The sequence below is a fragment of the Delphinus delphis genome, chromosome 3, assembly GCF_949987515.2.
Source record: "Delphinus delphis chromosome 3, mDelDel1.2, whole genome shotgun sequence".
In the NCBI taxonomy this organism is placed as follows: domain Eukaryota; kingdom Metazoa; phylum Chordata; class Mammalia; order Artiodactyla; family Delphinidae; genus Delphinus; species Delphinus delphis.
The window spans coordinates 109,798,189-109,817,463 of NC_082685.1; the positions used below are offsets into that span (position 1 = coordinate 109,798,189).

The following is a 19,275-nucleotide window of genomic DNA, read 5'->3' on the forward strand; positions in this document are numbered from 1 at the left end:
AGGATTTGAGTACAGCTTGTTTATTTGGAGGTGAAGGAACCCCAGGTAGGGGAGTGGAGAGTGAGGCAGGGAGGGGAAGGCATTTACCACTGAGGCAACTGGAGCTTCATCGTGCTGGGGGTGACAGAGAACACACACTGTTGCCGAAATATCGGCTTCCCTGTGCACCAGTGCCGAACAAAAATACGGAGACGGAATTTGGAGGAAGAGAGAGATGGCTTTATTTTTCTGCCGGGCAGAAGGGAAGACACAGCAGGCTAGTGCCTCAAGAACTGTGCTCCCTCATCCCTTGGAGATCAGGGAAGATTTTATATGTGGGTCTCGCAGTCCGGGGTATATGATAAGGATCAAAGTAGTGAAGGTCTTGCATTCTTCCTTTCCTTTACATTATTTCAAAACAGTCATAGCTGGTGTCAGGCCGCGGGGTAATTGCCTCCTTTGCCTCTGGTTTATCGGATGTAACTCACGGAGAGTTGGGGGTGATAGGTGCCAAATGTAAATTACATAGTGTCACGGAGTGAGGTTAGCTTTGTAAAGTACAAATCTATTTACTACAAATTAGTGACAGAGTAAAACAAGCAGTGATTAACTCTTTCAGGCCAGGTTATGTTTCTTCTCTGGCCTGTTCGCGGTTCCCTTTGCTTTCCTTGCCCTCAGGAGAAGAAAGAAAACTCTCACTTCTATGTACGTTGCAACAATACCTCAGGGGCATCCCCCCGCAAGGTGAGGGGCTAGTTGGAGCCTGTTCCTGGGACTCTTAATTCCCTTGTACTCCCTGCCTGTGACATGGGTAGAAAAGTTGTCTCAGCACCAGAGAACTTTCTGGAACAAACGGCTGGCAGTTTGGCATCAGTGAGTGAGAAGTGCTGAGAGAGATGGACACCAAACGCATCTGCCACAGTGTTTTTCAGCAGGAACATAAGTTCCCCTGATGGAAGCAAGGCCAAGCGTGCTTTGGGAAGCAAGATGGATGCCAGTGAGCTCTTTCTCAAGCCTGAGGCTGACTAGGGCCGCTGTACAGTTGACCCTTGAACAACGTGGAGGCTGGGGATGCTGACCCTCTCGCACAGTGGAAAATCCAGTATCACTTTACAGTCGACCCTACGTATTATGTGTTTCTTCACCTGCAGTTTCAACCAGCTGCAGACTGCGTAGTACCGCAGTACGTATTTGTTGGAAAAAGCCCACTTCTAAGTGGACTCCCCACAGTTTAAACCTGTGTCTTTCAAGGGTCAGCTGTATAAAGTTGCTGGTTTTGTGCGCTTCATAAAGGCAGCTGGCCAAGGAGGCACAGGCGGGGCTCAAGTCCGGCCTGGGTTCTGCTCAGTATGCACCATATGGGTCAGAGGCACTCCCAGTAGCCTCGGGTTCGAACTCCAAGGATAGATGGAGGCATGAAGTCTGGTGAGGGTGACAAGAAGGTGTGGAGAAGAAAAGCTGGGGCCTCCAAAGTCCCAGGGCGTGCTCACCTTCCACTGCTGGGTCTTCCCCATCAAAACAGGAGGTGTGGTGGCCTCCAGGGAGACTCCTGGAATTTTGTCTCGTACCTTCTATGAGCACTTTCTGTTGGAGCGCTCTGGAGGGGAGCAGCGTCTCAGACCTCACCTCTGACCTGGCCTAGCTGAGGTGGTTCTCACAGCAGAAGGAGAAGCTTGAGCCTGCAGGTTCCCACACCTGGGATCTAGTCTCAGCCTTGCTCCTAACTAGCTATGGGACCCTGACAAATCAGAGATGACCGGGTCTCCGTTTCTCCAATTGTAAAATGGGGAGGTTGAAAAAGATGGTCCCTAATCACCATTCAGATACAAAATCTGGTGATTTTATGGTTTTGGATACATAACTTTGCAAACACTTGCCCATCCTGAGTATCTTCTGTATTAGGGAGAATTAAATTCAACTGGGAGTAACAGAAAAGCCCCAAATACACTGATAAAAAAATTCTCATTTTCAAAAAGCCGAGATGTAGAAATATTAGGGCCAGTGTGTGACTTCACAGTACCAATTCTGTCCTGTTCTGTGCTATGACACTTCCATTCCCGAAGTTTTCTCCTCTGTCGAAGATGGCTTCTGGACCTCTGGCCGTTCCATCCATATTCCAGAGTAGGAGGAGGGAGAAAAGGATAGAGAGGAAACATCAACTGTCTTTAAAAGAAGAGTCCCAGAGCTACCATAATTTTTTTGCTTCCATGCCATTGGCTGGAACTTAGTCATATGACCACACCCAACTACAAGGAACTCTGGGAGATGTAGACTTATTCCAGGCATCTATGTTCCAGGTAAAATTGTGGGCTCTATGCCTATGAAAGAAGGATAGAGCAGATATTGGGAGTCGTAGCCTCTACCTTAAATTCCTCCAGGTGCAGGACTAGCCGAATAAGCCACACCATTTGGTCTCTGCCCCTGGTCATGTGGGTCTCACCTCAGTGGTCTCCACTGTGAGTCTTCTCCTCTGGTCCCACAGAGCGTTTGTAGTTATTAGCCTTAGCTTTTACCTTTGCGTCCCTCTTTATTTCCTCACGAATGATGCAGAAATAGCCCTTCATTTCGTCTTTGCACTCGACAAGCCCCACGGCCTCACTCAGCTGCTAGCGAGAGGTGCCTGACGTTTCAGGGGTGCGCTAGACCACCTCCCATACAGTGACTTGCTAGGGGACTCCCAGGACTCAGCATACAGACAAGCTCATGGTGATGATTTATTACAGCAAAGGATACAAAGCAGAATCAGCAAAGGAAAAAAGGGGCACGGGGCAAAATCTTAAGGAAACCAGGTGCATGTGTCCAAGATTCCTCTCCCAGAGGAACGTGTTTAATCCCCTCCAGCAAGGAGTTGTCACAGCACATGTGAGATGTCCACCAGGGAAGCTCATTAAAGACTCAGCAGCCAGGTTGTTACTGGGGGCTGGGCATGCAAGCACACTCTGCCTAGCATGTACCAAAGTTCCAGACGCCCGGCAGGGAAGCAGGTGTTCAGCATAAGCCACATGGTACAATATGGGCCACACTTATCAGTTCTGGGAATGGAGGGAGCCCTCCCCGAACCCAGGCTCTCAGGTGCCAGCCAGAGGCCAACTTGGCAAGCAGGCTTTTTTTTTTTTTTTTAAGGAATGGTTTAATATTAAAAGACACCTAGAAATGTAATTCACTGTATAAACAGAATAAAGCAGAATAACCAAACAGTCCCTGTAGTAGAGGAGGAAAAACCAGTTTTGTCATTCGACATCTCTTCATGATCAAAACTGCAAGCAGGCTTTTAGGATAGAAATCTCAGGCCTGCTTTTTTAACTCTGCTCTGCACAATTGATGCATATTTTCTGTAACTATATAATAATTTCAGGTTATGGAGCCAGGGACACCGGGTTTGAATCTTGTCTCTGCCATTTATAAAGTAGGTGTCCTTTGCCAAGTCCCTTTCCCAATCTGTGCCTCGGTTTCTTCAGTTACAAGAAGGGAATCCTCTCCCTCCTCCCTCTGCCCTCCTCCTCCCTCCTCCTCCCAGGTTGTTGTCAGGATTAGATGTAATGTGTACAGGGTGTCTGGAATGCTCTCTGAGTCGAGCTGTTACTGTTAGTCTTTTTTTTTTTTTTTTTTTTTTGCGGTACGCGGGCCTCTCACTGTTGCGGCCTCTCCCGTTGCGGAGCACAGGCTCCGGACGCGCAGGCTCAGGGGCCATGGCTCACGGGCCCAGCCGCTCCGCGGCACGTGGGATCCTCCCGGACCGGGGCACGAACCAGTGTCCCCTGCATCGGCAGGCGGACTCTCAACCGCTGCGCCACCAGGGAAGCCCACTGTTAGTCTTTTTCCTCCCTGTCTGTGTTGGTGTGTGATATTTTGGTCCAATGCCCGGGGCAGAGGGCAGTGTGGTGGAGCTGAATTAAGGTGGAGTAGAAGTAGGGGGTCTTCTCTTTGTCCTGGGTCAAAAGGGGGGCCCACTCCCCACCTGGCCTTCCTCTGCTTTCTGTCTGGAGGGGCTGGCATCGGCGTTCTGCATCAGTGGACCCCCTGGCACATTGGCTCTGGTTGAGTCTGAGTGATCGGGGAGGGGGAGGAGACTGAGGGTGGGCTGCTTGTTTCCTTGGCTCCTTCATGGGGTTTTGCACATGTGGGGTGTGGCTGTGCCCCCTCTACCCAAGGTCCTGTTGGCTGCACTCACTGCCCTCACCCTCTCCAGAAGTGGTGACAACTCTTGCCTCTAGTTCTGTCAAGGGAGGTGGGGAGGGGTGGGAACAGCCCCCCTCTCTTGCTTGGTGGGTGGAATGGGGCGGGAGCAGAGGAAGGGATACTGTACTCTCGCTTTTGGTTTCCCGAAACCTGCCCCTACCTTCTGCATTAGCCCCTTTATTAATCTCTTCTCAGTTACGAATCTGACAGCCTTCTGTTTCTTGCGGAGTCCTGCTAGGACGAGGACTTGGGGCACTTGGATTAGAGCCCGGGCTGAGCCATTCAGTAGCTGTGGGACTGGGGCCAAGGTATCTAGCAGGTCATCAGCCAGAGGGCTGGTGTCTAACCCTTCTCTGTACTCCCGGCTGGCTTTGCCGAGTGCCTTGGATCTGGCAAGTTGAGGGTCTCAGTCAGACTCAGACGCCCGTAGAAGCCAGGCAGGAGCCTACTGAGTGCCGAGGGTTGAATGGGGCCTGGGAGACCTGGTGGACATAGCCCTCGCTGAGGTTCCTGGTCAGGAATGCAGATGGTGTGGCCAGAGCTTTTGATTTTTTGAGGGAAGCTGGAAATCCAGATTTTTATGTGAACTCTTCCGTGTTTTAAATGTTTGCTCAGGTTAACAAAACCAACAAACTACCACACGACAACGAAAACACCCTGCAGGCCAAACAGTTTTTGCCTCAATCAGTTTCTGTCAAGCCACCTGTCCTGGCCTGGGACTCTGCCCTCTGCTCCCTGGAAAATCCTTCCTGGTGGGAAATTTAGGACAAGGCTCTTTTGACCCAGCTAAGAACTCTCAGGATTAAGTAAGTAGGGGTTCTTCCAATAGACGAATGTGTTATAGATAGTCTAAGAGCAAGGGAATCTAGAGATTGCCTTTAAGGTTCATCTCATTCTAAAATAAATTATACTTTTGCAATTATGATCAGTACTAGAATGAAAATGACTTTCACTCATACAGAGGCCTGGACTGAAGCCAACTGCATTTGTGTACCTTTTTTGTAGCCCTCACAGTGCCTAGCACAGTGTCTGGCACATGGTCATTGCTTATTGGGTGTTTGATGAATGAATGAGTGAGTGAGTGAATGAATAATGAACGGATGGAGAATGGCTCTTTGCTTGGCTCACAGAGAAGGCTATCATGTGAATTTAGGTTGAGGGACATGGAAAAAGGCTTCTCTAGGCAATTCCTGGAAGAGAGCAAAGGCAATGAGGCTTCAGTGATCATTCAGAGCCTAATCTGCAATCATTCCAATTTAGGATGTTTCATGTATGGTGCATTTTTTTTGTTTAGTTGTTATGTTTTGGTAAATAAGAGTTCTTAAGCACTGAACTATTAGTAGTTAACAGTGCTAGGGGTAGAGTAAGTTTTTAATAAACTGTAGTAGTTGTTATTTTACTTTTAATGAACTTTAGGAGTTGTCTTTTAGCTAAAAAAAAAAAAAAGTCTGTTCAGAATAGGGCTATTTTTAGAGGATTGCCGCCACCTAGTGGATTCTCTGGAGAAAGACAGGAAATTGAAGCCGACTGCTCTTGGGCTTGATGCAGTTGGCTTTTCCAATTCAACACTTTAATGAGGGCGGGGGTGGGGGGTTGGAGAGGAGAGGGATGGAGATGAAAATTGCAGTCCTCATCCTCCAGGAGCTCACAGAAACCACAGGGTGAGAAGGGACTTGCGAGATGTTGGTTCTCGAACTCTCATCCTCAGAATTCTGGTGGGAGAGGGTTGGGGAACAGGATAACTCATTAAAAATAAACTAACGGAGAAATTTCGATAAGAATTTTCCTTCCATAAATTTTCCTTAGACTTTAGATGTCTGCTACTGCTTACTCTAGCGGATGCTATAAAATAAGCATTAATGAACAAGTATTTAGTTAAGAACCTGAAACGTGGCAACAGATGTTCACGCTTAGTTGGACAAGTCTTTTTTGTGGGCACACATGCTCCCGACAGGGATTCCTGTTGTGCTTCATCGTGTATAAATTTGGTAGTACTTAGCAAGTTAAACTTCACGGAGGCGAAACTTGTGTGTTAGTTCACCACTTGGATCAAGGACTGAAACGAATCCTTTTCTCAGAGCACTTTGAGCTGAAGCTGTGACTTCTGAGGGCTACCCTTCAGGGCAGGGTTGGGACCCGGCTCCACCACCCAGCCACCCATCTGGACCCCTCGGCTCAGGAGCTATTTTGTGGAATTTCTAAGGTGAAGGATGTGGCCTGGTTTAAACACAGGCAGCTTTTAATTTTAAGAACAAATTTAGTCAGTAGGAGCTGAATAATGCAAGTCTGATTTGTAGTGGCTCAAGAAACCGACTTGGGGTCCAGCCTTGGTGGTGTGAGCTAGGAGCTGAAATCAAGGCTGTTTTGTTTGTATTTTAATTGCTCTTATTTTATATCATTTATTCATCTATACTTCTCTTAGGCAATATTTTGCTGAACCCATTTAAACTGCTCATTGGTCTGTTGTTTTTTTTTTTTTTTTTTTTTGCGGTACGCGGGCCTCTCACTGTTGTGGCCTCTCCCATTGCGGAGCACAGGCTCCAGACGCGCAGGCTCAGTGGCCATGGCTCATGGGCCCAGCCGCTCTGCAGCATGTGGGATCTTCCCGGACCGGTGCACGAACCCGTGTCCCCTGCATCGGCAGGCGGACTCTCAACCACTGCGCCACCAGGGAAGCCCTCATTGGTCTGTTTGACACTTTCTTAACTTGTATTCCATTCTTTCTTATAGAAACAACACATGGTCAGGAGTTTTATCTTAGAACAGTACACGTGCTTTGCAGGCTCCCCATTTCTGCATGTGGGTCTGGGGCTGCCTGCTTCTGCCTCTGGTGAATGGAGCTGGATGGACAGTGTCTCCAGAAACACCTTCTGGCGTTGGGAGTGTGGGTCGTGAAGGTGGTCCCGCTCTCGCTGTGGCCCAGTTCTCTTCTCCGAGAGCAGATCCCTTTGGCGCTGCCCCTCATGTCCTCCCTTCCTTGACTTTCCTTCTGTTTGCTCCACTCTGTTGGGGCTCAGCAGATGCCCCTGCTCTCACTCTGGCCTCCTGCCCACTTATCCGGCCGACCTCCATTGTCAGCTCTTCCTGGGGCTCCTCCCTCACCCCCGTGCCCCCATTCAGTATCCCTGGGCTTCTATGGCTTCAGAATATGAGATTGGGGGCTTTATCTTTGGTGGTCACCCACTCTACCATTGCTCTTCGGCCACTGGATGTTCCTGCGGGCGTCTGGTCCTCCACCACACGGGGGCGCCATTTCTTGGTGGCTGCAGTGATGCGGCTCATAATGGGCCTGTCTGCCCCTGCAGTCTTGGCTACCCAGAGCCCTCACCTCTGCTCTCAGGGTGTGGGCTAAGTGTCCAGTCCACAGTCACCCACGGGTGCCCCACTGGAGGCTCCTCCACCTTCTTCTGCTGTGTGGGAGTGGGGCAGACCCTGCCACTCCAGACCCCACCACCCCTCTGCTCCACCAGCCTTGGGGAATCCCTCTCTCTCTTCTAAGGGCCACCCCCCTCTGCCTCTAGACCAACTCCAGTTTCATTCCTTCATTAAGTCCTACTTTTCCAAACCGTATCCCTGGTGGCTATTCTGTTTTTTCAGGTAGGCCCCAGAAACCCAAAGATGATCCTACCCTTTAGATCACCAACATTTGAGGTCATTCAGAATGCGGTAGGGTAGCACCTTGAGACACAGACCCACCTCCTGCTCATATCTCCCTTTCCCCCAATTCTTCCGTTCAGGCAGAAGGTGGACCCTGAGCTCATTGCCTCGGAGGGTTTGTGGCAGGATCGCCAGGCTGTTCAGTGATGCTGCAGCCTGCTGTGTGTTGATGGCCTTGGAGCCAGGGAGGGCTGCACCAAGGTACAGCGACAGTCCCCTCTGTAGAGTGACAATCCCCATGGTAGAAATGGGCTGTGCTCTAGAACAACTGTCAGCCACTTATTTGGAGTTGAGGATGCATTTCCCAGACTCCTCCAAAATTAAAAAAAAAAAAAATTCTATCAATGTTGTCACTTAGCTGTTTTTTGTTGATTTTGCTTTTTTCCTTATGAAGGAAGCTTTTGTACACAGAAAACACAATTATGACTACTGTAGATTCTTCCAGCACAAAAAGAATCTGGTCTAGAGGTGAGGAAACTTGAGAACTAGGTCATTTATACATGAATCTAGGGGAGTGGGATATGAGCCGCCCCTGTTTGGAGGGCATACACTTGAAATCCCTAATAACATTGGGACTATAGGAGAGCCCAGCTTTCCCTTTGGGGTCATGAGAAAAATCCCCTTCAGTGTCCAGAGCCCCAAAACTTTGGCTAATAAACAACCTCAGTCCACTGAGTTCACCCCAAATGTCTTGAAACAGTATAGTTTCCTTATTGGGTAAGGGTCTTTTATTCCTAAGAAAACTTAAATACAGAGATGCTGAACCAGTCATCCCAATATTTTTGTGTGGTGTTTGGGAATTATCTTTGACTATGTGGTGTGTAAAGTACTTGAAATATTTAAGAGAATTTGGCATATTCGAGAATTTAATAAACTGAATTTGAGTATTTGATTTTAGTCTTGTAATTTTAAGTTAAAAGGTATGGGAGGGTTTGGTTGAATATATAAATAGGTGGTTAAGATACCTTGTGACCCACAATATTCATGTTTGTTATATTTGTAAGAGTTACGTAAGTATGTAGGTAGGTTTTGTCAGACAAATGACAGAAAAGTTTATAAGTGAAATTGAAACATAGTAAATTTATAGTATATCACAAATTACTGTAGTATTATGTTATAGATTAATGTATTAAGTTTATAAATGCAATTTTAAATGCTTAGGGAGATTTAATTGTTTGCAAATGGGACTAAACAATCAAAAGCTTAAAAGTGGTTATAAATTTTGCTATAGAGTACTGAGTAGATTTGCATATTGATAGAGTATAGTAGAATCGTAAGATTTTTAAAAAATTGAAGTACAGTTGATTTACAATGTTGTGTTAGTTTCAGGTGTATAGCACAGTGATTCTGTTATACATATATGTGTATATATGTATATATCTATTCTTTTTCAGATTCTTTTCCCTTGTAGGTTATCACAGAATATTGAGCAGAGTTCCCTGTGCTATACAGTAGGTCCTTGTTGCTTATCTATTATACATATAGTAGTGTGTATATGTTAATCCCAAACTCCTAATTTATCCTCCCTGCCCTTTCCCCGAGTATAGTAAGAGTTTTAAGTTGAACTTATAAACTTCAGATTTTGTAGTTTGTATCTTTAGTTAATTCTGAGATCCCGGAATAATAACCTGGGAGGGGAGAGGGAAGAGCTTCCTTTCTTTCTTGGGTGGAGGCAAAATGTGCTCTACCTCCCTCTTTGCACCTGCTCCCAGGCCCTGGAGCTGTCTCCTGATGCCCTCTGCACCCTCCTCCTGCCCCAAGAACTCTCCCCACACCTGGTGGGAGTCTACCCAGGCACGGTCTTTTCCCCACAGTGATGAGCCTCTTCTCTCGGCCAGTCACACCTCCCACGCCCCCAGGACCCTTGATCTCAGTCAGAAGTGAGGAGGTGAATAGGCAACGGGATGACTTTATCCTCGTTGGTGAGTGAGTGATGGCTGCTCAGACTCCTAGGGGTGTTACTAAAACTCAAAGAAGGACCTTACTAACCTGAATGAAACTCTAATAGGAATTTGAGTCACTGAGATAAAGTTGAGTGTAAACATTCAAAAGTCCCAGGTTGTGACTTGGGGAAGAGGGTACCACACCTGCTAGTCTGTTCCTATGGTGTGTATCTGGCCTTTGTCTAGCTTCTCTCAAGTGCTTCCCAATTTTCACAGTTTTTCCACTTCTTTGCTTTTTTAAATTGAATATATTTGATATGTAACATTGTGTGAATTTAGGGTATACAACATGTTAATCTGATATATTTACATGTTGTAATGTGATTGCTGTTGCAGTGATATTTGGCGCCTCTATCATATTACATAATTATCATTTCTTTTTAGTGGTTGGGATAATTAAGTTTTAGTCTCAGCAAGTTTGATGATTGTAGTACAATATTGTCGTGTGTATTCACTGTACTGTGCATTGGCTCTCTATGACGTATTTACTTCTTATTGCAAGTTTGTACCCTTAAACAACAGCAGGCTTATCCCCTCACTCCCCATCCTCTGGCAACCATCATTTTACTCTGTTTTTCAAAAGTTTGACTTTTTTAGATTCCACATATAAGTGATATCACACAGTATTTGTCATTCTGTATCTGACTTATCTCAGCATACTATACTCAAGGTCCATCCACGTTGTTGCAAATGGCAGGAGATCCTGCCATTTTATTTCTCATGCCTGAATAATATTCCATTGTGTGTGTATACTACATCTTTTTTTTAAAATCCATTCATCCATTGGGCATTTAGGTTGTTTCCATATCTTGGCTATTGTGAATAATGCTGCAATAAACATGGGAGTGTATGTATTGCTTTGCAATCCTATTTTCATTTCTTTTGGTATATACTGATCTTACGGTAGATCTATTTTTAATTTTATGAGGAAACTCCATACTGTTTTCCACAGTGGCTGGACCAATTTACATTCAGACAGTGTATAAGGGTTCTCTTTTGAACACCTCCTCGCCAGCACTTGTTGTCTCTTGTCTTCTTGATGATAGCCATTCTAATAGATGAGATGAATCCCATTGTTTTTTTTTTGTTTGTTTGTTTTTTTGCGGTACGGGCCTCTCACTGTTGTGGCCTCTCCCGTTGCGGAGCACAGGCTCCGGACGCGCAGGCTCAGCGGCCATGGCTCACGGGCCCAGCCGCTCTGCGGCATGTGGGATCCTCCTGGACCGGGGCACGAACCTGCGTCCCCTGCATCGGCAGGCGGACTCTCAACCACTGCGCCACTAGGGAAGCCCCCCCCACATTGTGGTTTTGATTTCCATTTCCTTGATGCTTAGTGATGGTGAGCATCTTTTCATGTGCCTGTTGGCCATTTTGATGTCTTCTTTGGAAAACTGTTTAGTTCTCTGTCCATCTAAAAATTGGATTGTTTTTTGTTATTGAGTTGTATGGGTTTTTAAAAATATATATTTCAGTTTGGCATGTACTTCAGTGATTAGAATGAAATCCCCCAAGAACAGTATCTGTAGCCTTCATCACATATTGCTAGTAAAGTGCCAAGGACTCCAGAGAAAGCGCACTAAAATTTTGTAGTATGAAATACCTTTTATACCTATAAAGGTAAGACGTAACTCTACCATAGAGTGGGTGTGGACCAGGAGGGCCAGAGAGCTCCTGGAGGCCCTCAGGGCTCAGGAAATAACCTTTCAGTGGGATACAAAAAGCAAGGAAAGCGGGGAAGATTGACAGGTGACAATCTCCAACCGTATGAATTTACTTCTCCTTCCTGGGCTTTTTGGAATTGGGAAAGATTTGTAGATGTGGAACCACAGGTGTCACAACAATATGGCCCAGAGATCCTGGGAAGGCAGCTCCTGTAGCAGGATCTGCCTGCGAGACTAGATTCCCTCTGTGTCAGCAGAGGGAAGAATTGGTAGACAGGTCTAAGTTCTGTCCACTCACTGAAGACCCTGATTGAAGGTCTAAGTCCTGACTTTTGAGGCAACCTCCATCTGTAGGCTTTACATGTGAGAGGTGGCCCGAAATCCTGCACATCTCATATTGGTCATGCATATGCCACTGTGTTTTCTGACTACTGAAATATAATAAAACAGTGGTCACAGTGTTTACCCTTTATTTATGATTTAAAATACTTCCAGGAATTTTAGAATTTGGAGAATATATTACTGCCCAGCAATGTTCCTTGAAACAAAAATCTAAGGGAATTTATAAAAATTTGCCTGGATCTTTGCCTAACAAATGCAATGGGAGAAAGCGCAAAAATCAGGCAAGTTTCTGTCCCCTACACACAGAGAGGCTGCCGATACCACCGCACATAGAGTGTATGTTGTGAGCAGCTTTCTGAGTTGTAGGAGGGCTTATATGATCCATATACGCTATTGTCCTTATTACTTAAGAGGCATTCGTGCATCCAGCCAGCCAGAAATTTACTGGATATCTACTCCATGTCGGGCACTCAGCTTATACAGATTGTAGTTAAGACATGGTCCTTTATTCTCAATTAGCTGATATTCCACTAGAGGGAGCCAAATATATAAATAAGCACAATAACCGTGTTGAAAGTGCTGGCATCGGAGTCTGGGCAGAAGGTGTGTGTGTGAGGTGGGGAGGGTAACAGAAGGAACTGGACAAATCTGCCCCAGGATGGGTCAGGAAAAGTCTTCATAGGAAAGGTGTCCCTGAGCAGTGTTTCTGAGGCTTCTTACCCAGAATAAGGAGGCTGCTGAGGTGAGCACGGAACTGTGAGGCTTCTGTGTGAAGCTAACTGGAGAGACGGAAGATGAGACCTCTGGCCTGAGCCTTTTGACTGTTGCACGTGGACACCACACAGAACGGCACACACATCATCAAAGCCTGAGCCACGTGCAAGCGATGTCTGGGTAACACAGTTTTTAGAAATTCTCTTCTTTATTGCTACATTCATATAAAAAGTTTGGTATATTTGGGTGGGCAAAAGAAAGCCACAGTGTATATAAAGAAAGTTGTAGGAGGTTAAAAAAATATGTGGTTTCAGTGTTTGGAAAAGCAGTCACGGATTGTTTCTTTGGTTTAGTTATCCAGGCGATCGAAATTCTGGGTTTGAAATTCTTGGAAGTCCTCTGGGATGGTGTCTGCAAAGGAGAACAGGCACAGGGGGATTAGGAAGGCTCCCTCCAGCCCACATCCTGGTGCATCTCACGCTGGGAGGCATCCTGTAGGGGTTGCTGTCAGCCCACCCAGCAGGCCCCCAAAGACACCACTTCACGCCACACCCCCCGGCAGCCATTTTCTACCGCCGCTGCTTTGCAAATTGTTGGCTTAAAGCCCAGGAATGCTCATTCACAGGCCTAAAGAAAAAATGGATTTTGAGTTTATGATTCTGTGTGAGCTGTATGAAAATGAAGGCTGCCTGTCAATTAAACCTGCCTGAATCTCTCACTGAACCCACGTTCTAAGCCAAGCAGTTTAATTCTCTGGGGCTCAATTTCCTCATCTACCAAATAGGAGAAATGGGATCTACCTTTTACTTGGATGACACAGGGATTCTCAGGTTTCGGGAATATGTGGCGTGAGCTTGTGGCTTCTGGAAGGGATGTGTGCTATACGATAGGGTGGCATTATTGGATTTTTTTCTAGTAGTAATAGTATGCAGCGACAAGAATGTACGTTACCATTGCAGCGATATTTGAGGTTGGACCAAATGATGTTTTCCTGGGAGAAGCAGAACACGCCGAGCCGGCCTCCACGCATGGTGGTGTCTATGGTGACCCCCGAGTCAGCCACCAACTCGGAGCCTTCATAAAACTGCACCCTGTGGACAACACAGCCAGAGCGGGTCTCCGTGAGTAGGTCTCCAACCAAGGTTGGGGGAAGCGCCTGTCGTAAGACCTAGGGGTCCCACTTCTTATCCACCTGCATCTTTGCTCTGTTTCATACTCCACTTTTCACAGACCTGGATCGTGCTCCCGCTGCTGTGTTCCCCTTTCCCTACGAGACTGGAACCTCCATGAGGTCAGGGACCACCCGTCCACATCTCCCCTCTTCCGTCTCTCCAAAGGCCTAGCATGATGCTGGGCACCGAGTTCAACTCGCTGGGTACTCGCTGATGAGTTAAAGAGAAATCACAATACGACTCAGGACCAAGAGGCTTTGTGACTTCACTGTCCAGTGAGTTACCTTGTCCAGACCTCATGCTTGAAAACCACTGCTTTTCTCTAGGTCGAACTGATAACATTTGGTGGAATCCCAGAGCAATGATTCTCCTCGGGAGGGACGGCACTCCCTAAGCAGGGTTTGAGACATTTGTGGGAGCATTTTGAGCTGTCACCGTGGCATTTAGTGACAGAGGCCAGGGGTGCTGGGTAGCTTACAAGGCCCTGGAGAGAAAAATCAAAACTTGTCCTGCATCCAGACACTTTTGGGGTGCTCCTCCAGACCCGTGGGTAGGTGAAGAGACTGTTTATCTGGGCTTAGAACCTAACTCTCTCTCACTTGTGAACATCAAGTAGTTTTTGCACTGGTATTAACTGATTTTCCAGGGTAAATCGAGAAACTGAGTACAGTCGACCCTGAAACAACATAGGCTTGAACTGCATGCGTCCACTTACGTGGATTTTTTCCAAATACTACTTTACTATGTGATCTACAGGTGGTTGACTCTGCAGATACTGAGCCGCTGATACGGAAGGCCGACTGTGGGACTGGAGCATCTGCAGATCTTTATCCCTGGCGGGGTCCTGGAACTGATCCCCTGAATTGCTCAAAGGTCAGCTGTACTTTGTTTTGTTTAACAGTTAAGCTGTTTACTATTTACTTATTTTATTGGAGTATAGTTGACTTACTTACAATGTTGTGTTACTTTCTGCTGTACAGCAAAGTGAATCAGTTATACATCTACATATATCCACTGTTTTAGATTCTATTCCCACATGGGCCATTACGGAATATTGAGTTCCCTGTGCTCTACAGTAGGTCCTTATTAGTTATGCATTTTATATACAGTAGTGTGTATACGTCAATCCCAACCTCCTAATTTTTCCCTTCCCCGCCCCCCCGTAACCATAGATTGTTTTCTACATCTGTGACTCTACTTCTGTTTTGTAAATCAGTTCATTTGTACCTTTTAGGTTCCACATGTAAGCGATGTCATACAATATTTGTCCTTCTCTGTAGCTGTTCACCATTTTAGAAAGTCACATTACCACTGTTGTGTCTACAACACACCAATCTGTAGTAGGACATCGCCTCTGCCGTGACTCTAGGCACAGGTGCCAGTGTCTGTCTCATTTTGTGTTGGGTGTGGTTGTGTCCAAGCATTTACACGATTTTGTTATAAATTATTATTTCTGTATTAGGGATCAGATTGACTCTCTAAAATAATATGTGCAGGTAGGTTATATTTTCTATGATTTCATTTTGGGACACAGAGGGGGCATCTCAAAATATGTCATAAAAAAGGGGCATTAAGCTTAATAGGGCTGAGAACATGATCATCTTACTGTGAGACAGATTACATTTGATGTAATGTCTCAAAGAAGGACAAAATGTGAACTAGCCCTCATGATCCGTTTTTTTCCACTCAGCAGCTTCCTTGCCCCCGGTCAGCAGAAAGCAATCAGCACCCTTCCTAAAAGTGCTACATAAGCTGGCAGGGGTGTTGATCTGTAAGTTTGAGGAATGAGAGAGAAAAGTACACCGACTAAATTTCAAAGATGTAGTGCTAAGGCATCCTAGCTTCTGAGAACAGTTGTTTGTTTTTTAAATAGTCCTACAGGGAAATAAGGCAGATTACATCCGCTCACATGAAGGTCAGTTCATGCCATCACTGTGTCAGGCACTGGGGAGACCAAGATAAAATGAGACATGGGTGCTGCCCTCGTGGAGTTTATCAGACCGTGAGGGACTCACTGCAGCGTGAAATGTTTGTGGGTAAGTGATGATACAGGGCCCAGAGGGACCACATGGGGATGCGGATGGGAGAGTCAGTGCATGTCTCACCTCACACGGGTCAGCGTGGCAGAGGGGAATCACCGTTTTGGTGCCCCGGTGCCAAGGCCTCCCCCACAGAAGGTCCTTCTACCCCCAGTTTGGCCCTACCATCCAGGCGGTCAGTCTGAGCTGGGTGTCATCCTCCCACCTCTATTCTGGGAGCCTGAGGTCCCAGCATGTCCTCGGGGACCCTCGGCTCAGGGAAGCGGAGGCTGCGCGATGCAGGAGGAGGATGCGCTTTACTTCAAGTGCACGGGGAGGAGGGGGCGCTGCACCTACCTGATGTAGCCCACCTGGGGCCGGTGCTGCAGGAACCAGCGGTAGGACACCTTGTCCTTCCAGCCAACGTTCCTGGAGTCCTTCCACAGCAGCCTGACCTGGTCGCTGGTGTCCCCGGTGTGCCACAGGGAGTTGCGGAGATGCTCCCCCGGACCCGTCTTAGACTTAACGGCCTGGACAACGACACGAGTGAGGTCTTAGAACAGAACGCACAGACCACCCTTCCCGCACCCTCCATCCCTGGGGTGGTGACGGGGTGGGAATTCACGGTTACAATCTGGTGGCTTTGGATCTGGACACAAAGCATCAACACTTAAGTGCCATTTCTACTGCGATGCTCCCCCCAGCCTTTCAGTAATCCGCACTGGCCAGTATTCCACTAACCCAGCCCATGTTTTTCCTGCTGAAAATCCATTGCTCCCCACATTTGGCCAATGAGGCCTCCGAAGTGTGCCTTTCCTCCCAGCAGGAGTGACAGAGGTAGCCTCCCAGCCCTCCTGTACAAAGCTGGCCCCATTGAGGAAACACAATACCAGTTTCCAAAAGAGTATGCCTGAAGCTGCACCCCAAATCCTCCCCACCTCTTGGGCCCCTACTGGGGGGCTGACATTCTCACCATCAGTCACCCAGAGGGAAGCACGTAGCTTGTACGCAGGAGTGAAGGCAAGGCCCTGGATGGGCTCCAGTGTTCCCTAACTTGAATGCTGGCACGAATGCATCAGTTCCTTAGATGGATAAATGCCATATGGGAGAACACAGAATTTAAAAGGTGGGTGAAGGGCCCAGAGGAAAGGGAGATGAGTACCTTGAGCTGAATGCCAGGTTCTGCAACAGCTCGGAACGGGGTGGCCTGCCAGTATGTCTGCTCCGTCTGCTTCCACATGACCACATAGAAGCTGGAACTGTCTTGGTAACCAAAGATAAAGCCAGCATAGTCATCGTCCGTCTGGGTGTTGACGTGGAAGGTCCCTTCGAAGTCCACGCCATTAAAAGCCGTGTACCCTGTAACGATCAAAATAGATGAGAAAAACAGACAAGCCACACCAGCTCGAAAGAGTGAATTCTGTACCAGTGGTGATGAGGCCCTGGACGTACCCACTGCCAGGCCTGGATCGCTGTTCATGGTCTGCACGATCTCCATGCCCTGCGGAGAGAGTTGAAGGGGTTAAGATTAACCTTGGAGGGCGTAGAATCATCTCAGAGAAGCCCAGAACCTCAGACCTCCATGTAAAGATTTCATTATCTGAGGAACTGCTCTCCCTTGTTATGTGCTCAAAGAAAGCGTACCCTTAGAAAAAAACAAAAACCCTCAAAGCTAAGTAGAAATAGTTTTGCTAAAACTGTCACTTAAGCTGAGTCAATAAACCCTTAATTAGAGAACATATGCTTCTAATGAATGTGACCTCCTGGGTGACACTGGAAAACCGACGAAGCCTCTCTGTGCCTGTCTTCTTTAGGTCCACAGGGAGGAGGACACACGGGAGCATCTACTGCAGAGATTAGAAGCATGGCTCTAGGGTCAGACTGCCTAGGTCCCAAATCCAGCAATCTTAGCTGCTTAACTGCAGTGCTACCATGAGTAATCATTCAAGCTTTGTAACACTTGAGCTCATCATCTGTAAAACGAGGCTAATGAAAGAGCTCTGTCACAGGGCTGTTGAGAGGAACAAACACGACGTGGAACAGTACCCGGCTGGAGGTCGGCACCCTCAAAATTTACCCACTACTCTCAGAAGGGCCTGTGTCGAGAGGCAACGCTGAGCCGGTGCCGACCGCATGACCCTCACCTTGTTCAGGACCACCCAATTGGGATCGATCTGGGCGTCCCCTTCAGGGTCCAGGACCACCGTCTGATAGGCCCTGAAGTCGGTCAGGGTGACCTCTGCGTTCTCCGGGCACACGTCGATCCGATCGATGACCTGGTCGTGGTCGAAGTCTGTCTCGCAGATGTCCCCCACGCCGTCGCCTGTGGGGGTGGAGGAGGAGGGGACCAGTTCAGTAATGCCTACTACCCCCAAGCCACCCCCTCCGTGACAGAGGGGGCTGGGCAAGGAGCAGAGAGAGCCCAAGACCCAGCTCCACGTGGAGCCAGGAGTCCTGGAATCATCCGTGTCTGAGCCGGCCCCACGGTCCTCGTGGTGGGTTGGTGAACCCCACTGCAGGTGAGTGAACCCCACTGCAGGTGATCAAAAGGACTTCTTAGGGACAGAGTGGAGGGCAACTGTCCAAAGGTGACCTGACAAGGGACTTCCCTGGTGGTCCCGTGGTTAAGACTACATCTTCCAATGCAGGGCGTGCGGGTTCGATCCCTGGTTGGGGAGCTAGGATCCCACATGCCTCGCAGCCAAAAAACCAAAACAAAAAACAGAAGCAATATTGTAACAAATTCAATAAAGACTTTAAAAATGGTCCACATCAAAAAAAAAAAAAATCTTAAAAAAAAAGTACACTTCAAAGTTGACCTGACAGGAAACCCTGGCTGTCCTCTAGGACAGGGGTTTCACCAACTGGTGGATCTTTTTTTTTTTTTTTTTTTTTTTGCGGTACGCGGGCCTCCCACTGTTGTGGCCTTTCCCGTTGCGGAGCACAGGCTCCGGACGCGCAGGCCCAGCGGCCATGGCTCACGGGCCTAGCCGCTCCGCGGCATGTGGGATCTTCCCGGACCGGGGCATGAACCCGCGTCCCCTGCATCGGCAGGCGGACACTCAACCACTGCGCCACCAGGGAAGCCCCAACTGGTGGATCTTAAGCCTGACCTTACGTAAGCAAACGTCTACAGTACTTTCTGGACTATGACGCATAAAAAGCAGGGAAATTATGGTCACCAAAATCTAAGAAGAATTTACAGTGATCCTTAGGCTGAATATAGCCCAGTGTCTTTTGTCCAGCTGACAGATGGTATTAAAATTTGAATTTGCATACTGGGATGGGCATGCCCTCACCAACGCACCACCATGTGTCCTCACCACTCTGCTGTCTCATTTCTGGCTCTGTGCATACCTTTCCTTAACAGCTTGGCCCCTGCAGGCATCAGGCAGCGCTGCGGTGCCCTCCTCTCCATCCCGCTCCTGCCCTGTGACTCTGGCGAAAGGCACGAGCAAGATGGTGGAGCAGCTCTCCAAGCCCCGAGCAGCACGTGGCTGCTTCCCTGCCCTGTGTGGTCTCATCCTAGGGCTGCGCGGAAGCAGCTCTTCTCTGACAGTTGGAGACTGGTGTCTAGCAGATGTCGACTGTCCACACAAGCTATGGCTGC

General features: G+C 47.7%; 1 protein-coding gene across 1 annotated transcript in view; it reads right to left on the reverse strand.

The window, feature by feature from the left end:
• Window positions 1-12,638: 12,638 nt before the first annotated feature.
• The window catches only part of THBS4 (thrombospondin 4), a 50,062-nt gene continuing 43,425 nt past the window's right edge, over window positions 12,639-19,275 (reverse strand). The window contains exons 17-22 of the mRNA XM_060007000.1: window positions 17,810-17,988; window positions 17,118-17,166; window positions 16,828-17,024; window positions 16,023-16,195; window positions 13,427-13,566; window positions 12,639-12,886 (exon numbers count right to left, since the gene is read on the reverse strand). Of these exons, the coding sequence (XP_059862983.1) occupies window positions 12,825-12,886; window positions 13,427-13,566; window positions 16,023-16,195; window positions 16,828-17,024; window positions 17,118-17,166; window positions 17,810-17,988 (800 nt within the window). The 3' untranslated portion in view covers window positions 12,639-12,824. The remainder of the gene's footprint in view (window positions 12,887-13,426; window positions 13,567-16,022; window positions 16,196-16,827; window positions 17,025-17,117; window positions 17,167-17,809; window positions 17,989-19,275) is intronic.